The sequence below is a fragment of the Dipodomys spectabilis genome, unplaced genomic scaffold, assembly GCF_019054845.1.
Source record: "Dipodomys spectabilis isolate Male_0828 unplaced genomic scaffold, ASM1905484v1 ptg000783l, whole genome shotgun sequence".
NCBI classification, from domain to species: Eukaryota; Metazoa; Chordata; class Mammalia; order Rodentia; family Heteromyidae; genus Dipodomys; species Dipodomys spectabilis.
In genome coordinates this window covers 22,141,607-22,155,386 of record NW_024871460.1, presented here as the reverse complement: position 1 = coordinate 22,155,386, position 13,780 = coordinate 22,141,607, and the positions used below count along the sequence as shown (strand labels likewise).

At 38.4% G+C, this 13,780-nt stretch overlaps 1 protein-coding gene across 1 annotated transcript in view; it reads left to right on the top strand.

Annotated features, from left to right (window-relative positions):
- LOC122102293 (carboxypeptidase Q-like) overlaps positions 1-13,780 on the top strand; it is a 173,411-nt gene that overhangs the window by 88,451 nt on the left and 71,180 nt on the right. Inside the window, exon 4 of the mRNA XM_042672906.1 lies at positions 2,795-2,996. Within this exon, the coding sequence (XP_042528840.1) occupies positions 2,795-2,996 (202 nt within the window). The remainder of the gene's footprint in view (positions 1-2,794; positions 2,997-13,780) is intronic.

Here is a 13,780-nt window from a genome sequence, read left to right as displayed (position 1 = left end):
GGTTGGCTTCAAATCAGGATCATGAGATCTCTGTCTCCACAGTAGCTAGGATTATAGGTGTTAGCTACAATAGCACTTAAAGTGCCATCGTGGAACTTTCAGAAGGATCATGCATTTCCAGTAAATTTAAGGTTGGGAAGAGGTATCTATTTATTCTGTTCCTGTCTCTAGGTAGAAGGGGTGCTAAACCACAATAGGTATCTGAAATTTTAACACTAATGTAACTTAATAGTACACAGAGTGATCTGCACAGCATTTCACCACTGTTTGGTTTGTAGAAAGTGTCACAAAAATGCTATCTATAAATGGTTTGTATTGGAGTCATGGTTGACAATCTGCAATATATTTATAAGCAGTGCTAAGAACAGCAACAATAAGGTTGATTCTGTTTATCAAGTGATAATTGTATCCAAGCCTTAACAGTGCAGTATTTCAAAACCCATGAGTTAGATACCATTACCATCTCCATTTTACGAAGAGAGAAACTGAGACATGACACAGGCTGTCCCAGTCACACAATCTGAAGACTGATAAACACAAGGTTCCAATCCAATTTGGATTATCTCTGCTAATCCAGCAGCTACACATGTAATCTAGGCCACCCTTGAACACTTATTTACATTACTCACTGTGTGCCTGACAGCATCTTCTGCCACTGAACAGTGGCCTTTCCAGACTGTAAAGATTCCTGTCCATCTAGTACCTGTTCATTTTCAGTTAAAGAAAGCCAGAAAAAAACCTTAATGGCCATGTTAGATTCCCTCATAAATCCACTTTCACTTCTACAGAAGCTTTTTTTTCTTTAAACATGCTAGAATCTTCCTGTGTGCATTTATCTCATTCTACAGATGAAGAAGTCAAGAGTTAAGGGGACATAACAGGGAGAGAGAGAGGCCAGTTATCTGCCTTGGTAGCTCACAGTGCCAGTTGGTGTGTCAGGAATAGAACAGAGTGGGTCCAAGGCTGTGTCCACTGCACCAGACTGCTCATTAGTGGTGGGTCTGACAGCTAAACTGCTAACTTGCTCCACTGTTGACCTAAATAGTACATAATTAGGAGCAATTTGCCCGTCTTTCTTATTGGAAACATGAGATTGGCCTGTAATATAGGAAGTATTCACATACAAGATTGCCTACTCTGTTATAGTTGCAAAAGAGATTGTGATTTTTTTTTTCTCCTTTTTGCAAGGAAAGGTATAGTCCAGAATGGAAGGATAGAGAAAGTCCCATAAACAAAGAACAGGACTCCCAAAACACATTTCCAACTGCAGCACAAGAATGAGACAAGCCCTGACTATAAGACATGGATGCAAATATTTTACATAATATCTATTTTAATAATACAGAAGCCACACCTAAAAGCTAAGGTGGCTCCTATTATTGCATATGACTTGGGTCTGTTGCTGAAAACCTCAGTACCATGAAGATAAGAATCCCTTGAAACAAGAGTAGAATAATATGAGCAGGCTTCTGCTTTGTTAACCCTCCCGTCATTAATCACCAAAATGCTGATGGTCCAGGGTCTTACATTTAGATCTGACAATGCTGGCAGTGTTGTCTTTGTGAGCTCAGTACATTCCCACCACAAATGTAAATAAGCCACTGCACAGTGGAACCTGCTTTAGGGGGAAATACATGATGTAAGTGAATAATCATTCTAAGGCACCAATGAGTGTTACTTAACCACTCCACTCCAGGCTAACAATGGCATTATGGAGGTTTGGAAAGCATAGGATTTCAGAGCAAGCTGGACCAATTGCCAGCTCCATGCATTTGAGAAAGTCACTTGACCTTGCCTATTCATTGAAATGGCATCAGTCGTAAAACTGCCTTGTCTACATCATAGATTGCCAAAGAAAACCAAGGGAGATTCCATTACTCAATGGCAAATGAAGAATGAGTAGCAGTGCCATCGGAGGATAGCTCGGGAATAACTCAACTGATGGGGTTAATCAGTCTTGGAAAAGAACATGGTTTCAGAGAAACAGAGGGCTTTATATTTGCAAGTTAGGGCTGGGTAGAAATTTAGCCTACAGCCTGTAGAGGTGCCTGCTATATTCTAAGCTCTTGCAGTGACAACACTGGCTACATGAAATCACTGAGTGCTTGCCTACCAGACTTTACAAGAGTTTACAAACTGGCAACCTGGAAAAGCTGCCTGCAATTAGGGTTTTACACCAGGGAGTGCAGTGTTTCATGTCTTGTTCTATTACTTCCCTCCCTAGGGAGTCAACAGATGAGACAACAACAAAATCAGAAACCCAAGACAAACCTGTCAGTTTGAGGCCTTTTAGCTTCAGCAGAACTCACAATTAAAGTAAGATAGAAGGTCTCTTTGGAGAGAAGAGGTGCAGAAACAAGTCCACAGAGCATTCTTTCTTTCGTATGAGCATGGCCAAGACTCTGGAGATCTCTGCCTTGTAGAAGGAATTGTATCCCAGGATACAGCAGACTCTTAAGAAAATGGTTGAACGAATATTATTGCTAGTAAAAACTAATTGACTAAATTTAATACAATTCTGTTTATTAGACTTTAAAAAAATCCTTCCAAGTCAATCATTGCTTTTGGCAAATCCCAGGATGAGTAATTTTGCATTGCAAAACCTTGAAGTAATATGCAGACAGACCCCCAAGCTGGGCAGAGCAATAGCAACCTATGATTTGGTAACAGCATGCAAAGAGGCTGAGAATTTGGTTATTGTTGTTTAGTAGTTGCCAAGGAGAAAGCACAGAAGCAGCAGATAGGAACCAAACACCTCCTCTCTGTGTCTTGCTCTCTCTTGTTTTTTTTTTAGGGAAATATTTCCAATTATAGTCTGGTGATGGAGTCTGACGCAGGAACCTTTCTTCCCACCGGGCTGCAGTTCAGTGGCAGTGAAAGGGCCAGGGACATAATGAAGGAGATCATGGGCCTGCTGAAGCATCTCAATGTCACCAAGGTCTTTACTGGAGGGGAAGGGACAGACATTAACTTCTGGATTCAAGCTGGAGTGCCAGGTAAGAATAACAATGAAGCAAATGTTCCTTACACCTGCCACCAATTTGCAATAAGATCTCTCTGTAATCCTTCACAATGGTTATTGACTGACTGACCATGTGCTGTGTGGAAACCTGAAGCCTTTGTCTATCAGGAATAATCTGATGGCTTCCAATCCTGGGATAATGGTAGTCAACTGTATTCCATTATTGATCTATCTATCTCTTTTTAAATGATCACTGAAGAGATTCTGATTTAATGATTTTAAGATTCATCCTAAAAATAAGTTGTTCCACTTCATTTTGTTTTTATTTGTTTGTTTTAAAGAAGTGTCTTTGGTAGATGTAGCACAGTGATCTCACAATCAAAATTGGATAAACAAAAAGCAATACTACTCATGTCTTCCTAACTCAAGTCCTATGCTAAGAAACTTTCACTGACCCAAGTAATTCCCTTCCCAATACCATGGTATCTGACATTTTTTCTCCTTAATTTATATTTTTATTGTAAAGATGCTGTACAGAGGGGTTACAGTTACATGAGTAAGGTAATGAGTCCATTTCCTATCGAGCTGTTACACCCTCCTTTATTTTTCCCCTACCATCCCTTTCCTCCCCACCTCCCCAAGTCCTCCCTCCTCTCTCCCACCGCCCCCCCCACAAAGTTGTAAAGTTCATTTTCAACATAGTGTCTTGTACTTCTCATTGTTACAATGGGTCATCCTGAATCCTTATTTCAGCATTTTGTTATTTCCCTTCCCCTCCCCAAATTAGAAAAATATATATACAAGATGCAAGACACTGGAATCAAATACAGTGTCAACAGGGGTTGTACCATGAGGGAAGAACATACAAATAAAAAAAATTACATAGTACATTATAAGTACATTAAAAAGAACAGCAACAAAGATAAAACCTCTTGGGGTTCATTTCACTTAGCATCAGGTTATATGGTCATATGTACATAGCTTTTGACCTCTTCTGCTTGTCCTAGACATAAACTAGTTATTGCAGAGAAGAGAAATCATCATGGGACCTATGTTTCTTTGGGCTTGGCTTACTTAGTATAATTTTTTCCAAGTCTTTCCATTTCCTAACAAATGGGACCATGTCATTCTTTCTGATGGAGGCATAGAAATCCATTGTCTAAATATATCACATTTTCTTGATGAATTCACTACTGAGGGGCATCTGGGTTGGTTCCATTTCTTAGCTATGGCAAATAATGCTGCAATAAACATAGTATGGCTTTGTTTGTGATTATTTGGGCAAATGCCCAAAAGTGGGATTGCTGGGTCATGGGGGAGCTCTATGTGGAGTCTTTTGAAGAACTTCCATATTGCTTTCCAAAGTGGTTGAACAAGTTTACATTCCTACCAACAATGCAGTAGGATGCCCTTTTAGCCATATCTCCTCTAGCATCTGTTGTTATTAGAGTTCTTGATTATAGATGGAATCTCAATGTTGTTTTGATTTGCATTTATTTATGGCCAGAGAGGTTGAGCATTTCTTCATGTGTCTATTGGCCATTCTTATTTCCTCTTCAGAGAAGTCTCTCTCTAAGTCTTTGGCCCACTTATTAATCAGGCAGTTGTTTCTTTGAGGATTTGTTGTTGGGGAATTTAGTTTTTTAGTTTGAAGTGTATTTTAGATATGAGACCCTTGTCTGTTGTATGGCTAGTGAAGATCTTCTCCCAATCTGTAGGATTTCTTTTGATCTTGCTAGCTATGTCCTTTGCCATTCAGAAATTCTGCAGTTGCATAGAATTCCATTTGTCCATCCTTTCTTTGATTTGTTGTGTTTCTGGGTCTTTATTATGATATTTTTGACATGTGCCAAGGAGCTCTAGAGTTTCTCCTATTCCTTCCTGTGATGTTTTCTGGATGTCTGCTTTGACTTTGAAGTCTTTGATCCATTTGGAATTGATTCTGGTGCACGGTGATATATGGGGATCTAGCTTTAGTTTTCACAGGCCAAATTTGCCAGCACCATTTATGGAAGAGGCTGTTTTTCTTCCATTCTATTTTTTTTAGCTCCCTTATCTAAGGTTAGGTGGTTATCAGTCTGTGGGTTCATTTCTGGGTCTTCAGTTTTATTCCATTGGTCCTCAGGTCTGCTCTTGTACCAGTACCAAGCTGTTTTGATTATTATGGCTTTATAATAGAGTTTGAAGTTTGGTATTGATATTCCTCCAGCTACTTGTTTTTGCTACCCGGGATCTTTTTTTGTTCCATATGAATTTTTGGATTGCTGCTTCTATTTCCTTGAGGAATGAGGTTGGGATATTGATAGGTATCACATTGAATTTGTAGATAGCCTTGGGAAGTATTGCCATTTTAATCCTATCAATCCAGGAACATGGGAGGTTTTCCACTTCCTTAATTCTGCTATCATTTCCTTTTTCAGGCTTTTAAAGTTTTCATCATAGAGGTCCTTCACTTCTTTAGTTAACTCCTAGGTATTTTATTTTTCGTGGAGCTATTACAAAAGGAGTTGCTTTCCTGATTTCAGCCACACTCTTCTCATTATTGGCATACAGAAAAGCCATTGATTTTTGAGGGTTAATTTTGTATCCTGCTACTTTGCCAAAGTTTCAAATCAGCTCAAGTAATTTGGGAGTGGAGTCCATGAGGTTCTTTAAATACAAGATCATGTCATCTGCAAAGAGGGAGAGTTTTACTTCTTTTTTCCCTATTTGGGTCCCCTTTATGTTTGCATCTTGTCTTATTGCTCTTGCTAGGCATTCTAATACTAGATTGAAATGGAGAGAGTGGATATCCTTGTCTCATTCCTGAATTTAGGTGAAATGGCTTTAGCTTTTCACCATTAAGTATATTGCTGGCTATATGTTTTATCTGACTTTTTTTAAACCATTATTCATTCTTTCAGAATAAGATCCTTCCTGCTATGTCTTTTCTTTACTGGAAAGACTTCTGTTAAGAGTCTGAATGTAAACTGAATTTCTCTGACTGGTCACTTGTTATGTGACTATCCTGAAGGGAAATCTTAAGCCCTTGGGAGCAAGGATGAAATTGTAGTTATTTTATTTTACTTTATTTTATTTATTTATATTTTTATTTTATTTATTTATAAAATTATAATATCTTATAATACAAAAATGATTTTTAAAGTTACTTTTAAATTTAATAAAATTATAAAATATGGCCAGGAATATTACAGGAATAGAAGTCGGAACAGAATGAAGACAAACTCATGCATCTTCCACGACAGGTCATAGAAAATAACTATTGATCTCAAATGTTTATGAACCGATATTGTTCCTTTCACATGATATCCAGAATCAAAAGAGTTATTGTTTGCCATGCACTGGTGGCTCACACCTGCAATCCAAGCTACTTATGAAACTGAGATCTGAGAATCTAGATTCGAGGCCTGCTTGGACAGACAAATTCGAGAGATTCATATCTCAAATTAACCAACAAAAAACAGAAGTGGACAGTGTCTTAAGTCGTAGAGCACCAGCCTCGGGTGAAAAAGCCAAACAGGAGTGTGAGGCCTTGAATGTATGCCCAGATATTCTTCACACAGACATAGTTTAACATTGAACTGTTTAACATTAACTGTTTCCAGAACAATTTTCATGACTACAAACATACAGAACATATCACAGGCTTAAAAACAATCAACAAAAAAGTATCTTAAGATCCTTGTGGTCCAGTTTTCTTTTTTCTTTTCTTTTTCTCTGCCTACAAAATGTGCTACATGGACCTAAGATATTTAGGAAGCATATTCTTGACATACTGTAGTTTTAAAAGCATACTTGAGGTTTTAAGTTTTAAACTAATTCTTCATCATTAAAAATAGAAGGGAATTTCCTTTATCCCAGTAAAGGGCTCCAAATTCTCTCCAGTTGTCATGTGTATATTTTAACCATATTTTGACTTTTTTTCTAACAACATTTCTATTTCCAGTGATGTAAAATCTTTGGACGTGAATGATGTCCCATATATGTTGTTGATAAACATGATCAAAATATAAGAAAGCAAATTTCCCTCTAAGTAGTACAGAATCATTTGTTCAAAACTTTAACTTTCTTTCCTGGGCCTTATTTTTCACCAAGAAATACTTAAAATTTGAGAACTCCTATGAAAGTGGCTGAGTGTGAACTGTGAGGAAGAGGCTGGTGTATCAGGGCAATTTAGAGAGCTGCTGTAAAGGAGAGAGGAGTCAAAGGGGAAGTGAGAAGAAAGCGAAACCTGTGTCAGAAGAAAGACAGGAAACACTCCCACCCAGCCATTTCTTGCTTTGTTGTGTTTGATGATGAGAACTGGCTCCAGTTTTATTCCTTCACATGTCCATGCAATGTGTGCTTTGTGGAACATGAGATGATCTGGGAGTGGGATGGTTCTGTGTGGAATGAGCAAGTTGAGTTGATTATTTTCACCTAAAGTAAGAAGGCCTTGTCCCTCTCCACCCCAGTGAGGTCAGACCGGATTTCTACCTAGTGACTGGAGTGGAGAGTTTGAGCCCATTATAATTATTTAAGGATTATTAAGTTACAATTTCTTGAATTTCTGCTTCTGGGGTAAATCCTTTAAGGTTTTTGCAGATACTGTCTTTTAACCTGTACTGCAACCTATGAAGTAGATACAATCATATCTATTTTGCAGATGAAGAAACAGAGTCAAAGGGGCTAAATAACTTGCACAAGATGCCTGCTTTACAATCAGATGTACAAGTCATTTGTTGAAAACGAACTTTACAACTTTGGTGCGGGGGGGGGGGGGGGGGGGGGAGCGTGGGGGGGGGGGGGTTGGTAGGGAGCAGGGGGAGGATGGGAAGGGATGGAGAGGAGAAACAAAGGAGGAGGCTACAATGCTTGATAAGAAATGTACTCATTATCTTGCCCATGTAATTGTAACCCCTCTGTACAGTATTTTCACAATTTAAAAAAAAAAAGATACCCTGCTTTTAGGGTTGAAGTCACTCAGAACAGGCCATTTTGGTAGCCAGGTTAGTGGCTATTTAGTTCCCTGCAGCATACAAGAGTTCAGGGGAATGTTTTTTCTTTCATGTGATTGTTTTGAATACATTTATAAGATGATTTCTTTATTGCTTTGTATGTCCCTCCCCCACCATATAACCCCTGTTTTCACTGTATTTGATGTTGGTGTACTTTGTGGAGGGGAAGGAAAAAAACAAATCGTTTAAGTAGGGATACAGGTGGACCCATTGCAACAATGAGATGTACAAGTCGTTATGTAGAAAAAGGAACTTTACAACTTTGGCCTGGGGCATGGAGGGAGGGTAGGGAAGGTGGAAGCAGGGCAGGAGATGGGGGGAAGATGGGAAGGGATGGGAAGGGGAAACAATGGAGGCGGCAACAATGCTTGATAAGAAATGTACTCATTACCTTGTCCATGTAATATAACCCCTCTGTATGGTATTTTCACAATTAAAAAAAAAGTTCAGGGGAGTTTGGAATGCTGGAATGACCTTCTATATCTCTATCAGTCTCTAAAATGTTTGTCTTAACTAAGTTCTTGCTTATGCAGAAGATTTTAGTTCATTCCTGCTCAAAAATAATTTACCTCTGGGAGAAAGGAGTTTGTTATTGCAAAGAATCAATTCTTTCTTCTTACATTCTTTGTTCTGCTCATTCTATCAATCAGCGAGCTTTCTGCAAAGTGAATGGTTCATTTAAATGACTATAAATGTTTCCTGGAATTTCTTTTTTATTTTCTTTAGAGTTTTTAAAGGATGAACTATATTGTGGCTATGTCCTTGTTACTGTTGGACTTCAAAAGATATCAAATCTTTGGTCTATTCCTGGAATGGAAACAATGGGATCTACTCACATGACAATGCTTATTATCTAATGAAAACTTTAGGCACAAAAAAATCATAATTGATCTGAAAAATAACATTAAATTATACCAGTTATGTACTTTGTATTTTTCAGGCAAACAGTAATAACTCAAACCTAAGGAGAAGATTTAAAATACTATTTAAGTTAATATTTTAAATGATTTCTTACCTAACTTTAGAAATATTAATGGCAAAAATATTTCTAAAATTGATCTCTTTTTATTTCTCCTTTTCTTCCACTGATTCAATAAACATTTATTGAGTCCCTAACATTGTCTAAACTTACTAAATTTCTGTAATTTGAAGTAATCATATTATGCTTGAGCCCTTATGTTTTTTAATTTTCCATATATGCTGAATACCAGCATAGTAGCTGAGGACACTATTTACAGAAGATAAGTAGGTGAAAGGATCATTTTAGGGTGAAGCAGGATAATATCCTTCATACATGTAAATGAAATCCCAAATGAATAGCTAATCCAATAAGATATCAACCTGAATATAAGGCTTTGTGGGGGAAACAGATTTTTAAAAAAAAAACCACCTTGAATGTAATTTCCATGTAAGCTTTATGTTAGAAGGTAGAATCTAGAATACTGACCTTCAGCCCCTCCCCCCCCCAATTTCTACCTCTCTTGCATATGACTGCTCTTCTCTTGAAATCTGTATGCTCCTTAAGTATACTCCTCATTCACTAGTGTTCATGAATTCTTTTTCAATCTGTGGCCCTGCATTGCTTTTCTGAATTTCCAAAGCACTCTTTATCTTTATTCCAGATTCAGGCACTTGAATTACACTTATGCCATTGTCCTTAAATGGCTAGAGTTTAACATGCATTCTGCCTTCTCTATTGCATTTTCAATACTTTGAGTTTAAGGTCAATGATTTCTACCTCTTTACCTCTTCCATAGCTTGTAGTTTAATCTAGAGAAATACCTAAATCTTGTAATTCTGACTTAAGTCAGAAAAGAAATAAAAACCCTGAAAATAATCGTTTTCTTGACAAGTTTTTAGTCCCTTAGCTTTGAGTATAGAGAAAATGAAAGATGCTCTGAAAAGACTCAAAACATTTTTAAAAAACTGAAAGAATATTAGGAAATCTGGAACAATTAGGATATATTCTCTTAAATCCACAAAGAAGGAGAAGTTTTTTTTAAAAAAAAAAAAAAGCCAGGCACCAGTAGCTCACACCTGTAAATCCTAGCTAATTAGGAGGCTGAGATCTGAAGATTGCAGTTCAAAGCCAGCCCAGGCAGCAAAGTCTGTGTGACTCTTAGGACCAATTAACCACCAGAAAACTGGAAGTGGCACTGTGGCTCAAGTGGTAGAGTGCTAGCCTTGAGCTGAAGAGCTGAAGGACAGCACACAGGCCCAGAGTTCCAGCCCCAGCCCCACCAAAAACAAAACAACAACAACAACAACAACAAAAAAAAACCCTTCTAGTAGTTTGATGATGTTTTAACACAATGGTGAAAAGCTGGCTCCTGATTCTTTCAAAGACAATACATGTGAATAACTTAAAAGAATCTCAGAGTTCAAGTTAGTCTCCCTTTACTCCAGATAGACTTTAAATCCTTAAAGTTTTGCCTGATTCTAACTGTGAGCTCAGGGTTAAAATGAGAGGATTCTGATTCACTCGGTATACTGCAGTGTAATAGGTAGTTCACAGATTTCCGTAGCCACACCCTTCTTGAACATTTTTCTTTTGAACATCTTCTACAAAATCCACAAAAATGGAAAATTAAATATTCTTTTCATGTGACCTAAGAGACAAAACCCTCTTTTACCCTATATCTGCCAAGAAGAGTTTTATCTTCAGTTTCAGAATCTGAATCAACCTTTTTCCCCCTAACGTGTTGATTTGTGGTAGATAATGTGCTGAGGGGAGGAGCGGGGAACAGTGACCAGAGGCCTTGAGTGTGTGTTGTACTTCACTTCTAACTACCTGTACATAGGATAGAATTTTTCTAAGACTCAACTCGTTGATAACCAAGCATCTTTACTTGGCATCGACTCCATGGTACTGAGTAGAGAGTGGTACTAAGGAAAACAAGAGCCATATCCTTGAAGACTCCACAGCCTAGTGAGGGCACCCTAGTTACTGCCTCTGAAAAGCCAATATCATAACCCACAAGTCCTAATTTCCACAATAGCATCCTTATGTGTTTCTCCTCCTCCTCTGTTCCCCTTCCTTGTTGACTACCACTGTGATTCAAAAACCTCTACATGTTCCAGGACATGCAACCAAATGTTTTCCAAGTCCTCCTCTTTCTCAAATCCTCTCCCTCCTTTCCACCCACAGGACCCATCACAACTCACCGATTCCTATGACAACCTCCTACTAACTTGCTAACCTGTATTCCTTGTCCCTTCCATTTAATTGGCTCACTGCCTCCAGAGTGAACTTTCTAAATTGAAAATCAATGTGCCAATCGGGATGCTTCTGTCTGTAAAATGAAAACTGAACAAATACTCATCTCCAGATGGCAGTAGGGGGATTTTTAAAAATTCTATTTGAATTTGAAATTTCTATTTGAATTCTACTTGGAAGAATTTTGACATGAGTGATTACAGACTGTGGCTTTTATTTTGTTTTGTTGATTTTTTTTTATGCTGCAGGCAATTAAATCCAGGGACTTGCATGTGTCAAGCAAGTGCCACTTTACGGGTTCCTCAGCCCTGCAGAGGGCTTAATTTAGTTCGCTAGCTTCAACAGAGATCTTGGTCTTTTACATCTTTCACCTTCCCATCCTTGGCATGTTGACTTTTGTCTTCAAGCCTGTCCCCTCCTGCTTCCAAAATGGCTGCAGTTGTTCTGAACAGCACATTTCTCCATACACTATTCAATAGTAGAAAAGAGAAAAATCTGTAATTTACAACCCTTTCTTAGAGCAAGGAACTCTTTCCATAAGCTCTAAAATGAATTTTCCCCTCAATCATTGTGGCTAAGTCATGCTATATTAACAGAGTAGAGCTACCAAGATTAGCTTTTGCTGATCAAATTCTGTGTCCTGTGCCTAGAGGGGACCAACTCTCCACTGAAATTATTGCCTTCTGAAGTATGAGAAAGTCATTCATTGGGTCAATAATTAAAAGTACCTACAATATCTGATCTTTTCCCATCCTTTCTTAAAATTCTTCCCTTGTCTCCAGAGTGTTATGCATTACTAACAGGTATACTTAGCACAGAATGCCAGGCCTTTAGGCCTGTTTTGGGTACCAGTTCATCCTTTGTGGCCACTCAGTGCTTTCCCATGCATCTCCCAGTCACATCTTCTGACTGAAATTCCTAATATGCCCTTAGTTCTTACACTTATTTGCCACTGGACCTGCACTAGTCTACCTTTCTCCAACAGAAATTCCACAAGTGAATTCATTGCTCTTCCCTTTGGAAGCCCTATCTGGTCTCTTGAAGTCTGGACAGTGTTCTTTGAATATGTTCCCTTATCATTTTTGGCTCTCTTTTATTAGGCCTTACCTGACTTTTATCATGTGATAAGTTGTGAATTTTTCAGAATTCCTAGTGTCTGAAAAGAAGTGTCTGATCCTCCACAAAGTATCCAAATGCTGAGTGAGTAGGGCTGAGGTTGCAGGAAGTGTGACACTTCTTCTGATAGGTCTATTCACTAAGTTATGATGGCCTTAGTAATAGCATTATTCATTGAGATGTCCTATTTTCTTACATATTGGATTACTTTAAAAATCATATTTGAGCTGGGCTCCAGTGGCTCATGCCTGTAATTCTAGCTACCCAGGAGGCTGAGATCTGAGGATCGCAGTTCAAAGCCAGCCTAGGCAGGAAAGCCTGTGAGACTTTTATCTCCAATAAAAACCACCAGAACACTGGAAATGGCACTGTGGCTCAAGTGGTAGAACATTTGCCTTGAACTAACAAGCTGAGGGACAACGCCCAGGCCCAGAATTCAAGCTCCATGACCAACAAAAAAATAAATCATATTTGATTTCTTTCATCCTTTCTGTAGTAGTCCAATCATCATGTTGATTACTCAGAATTTAGCATATTTTCCATCTTGCTTATTTATATCCAATTCTTCATATGATATTAAGCAGAACTAAATTAAAACTTTCCATTGTGACATTTCCCAAGCCTTTCTTCTAAAGTGTTCCAAGGAAACAGACAATGAGGGTACCCGTAGACATGCATATGCAAAGTAAGTGCATTGTTCAGTTACTGGACCCTGGGCACATGTTTTCTCATCACCAGATAGAATACTGCAATTCTGTGTCCCCTGGTGCCTCTAATTAAAAGATGTTTCCCTTATGATGAAAATTCTCTGTGCAGTGGAGTTTGAGGAGATCAATGCTCCCTAGTGAGGAGGCCTCACCGCACTGAGATCAGGAAAAGGGTGTACTCAGATTCCTGTGGCCAAAGTCCTCAGCCCTCATTTAAATAGCAGGAGAACTTCCCTTCAATCAATAAGCATGTCTTGAGTACCTAACATAAACCAGATACTGTGTCAACCCTGAGAACAGAGCATGGAAGTAAATGACTAGATCTCTGCATTTGTGGCTTTTGCACTGGAGAGGGGACAGTGGGAGGAGATGGACTACCACAAAGAACAAAATCAAGGGTGGAGAAAAATATAGGCAAATGATAGGGTTATACAGAGAATTATTTAGTAAGAGGTTACCTCTTACCTCTTTAATTCAGGTGAGTTAGAACCCTTTCTTTAATATTTACTACTGGCAATATTCTAGATAGCTTTGTGTGCTATCTCAATATTGCATGCTAAAAATTGTTCATCAAGACAAACTCATATTCTTCCCCCTCATGGTAAATTTGCTTTGGCAATGACAGCAACCCCTGGGTATCTTACTCAGAGCAGGCCAGCTCGAGCCTTCTAGACTTGCTGACTAGATCAGAGAGGCGTTGTTTATATCATTGGGCAGTTAATCATGCACTGCCTTATGAAGTCTCTTCTACCACTGCCTTGAATGTTTATTTAAAGCACAC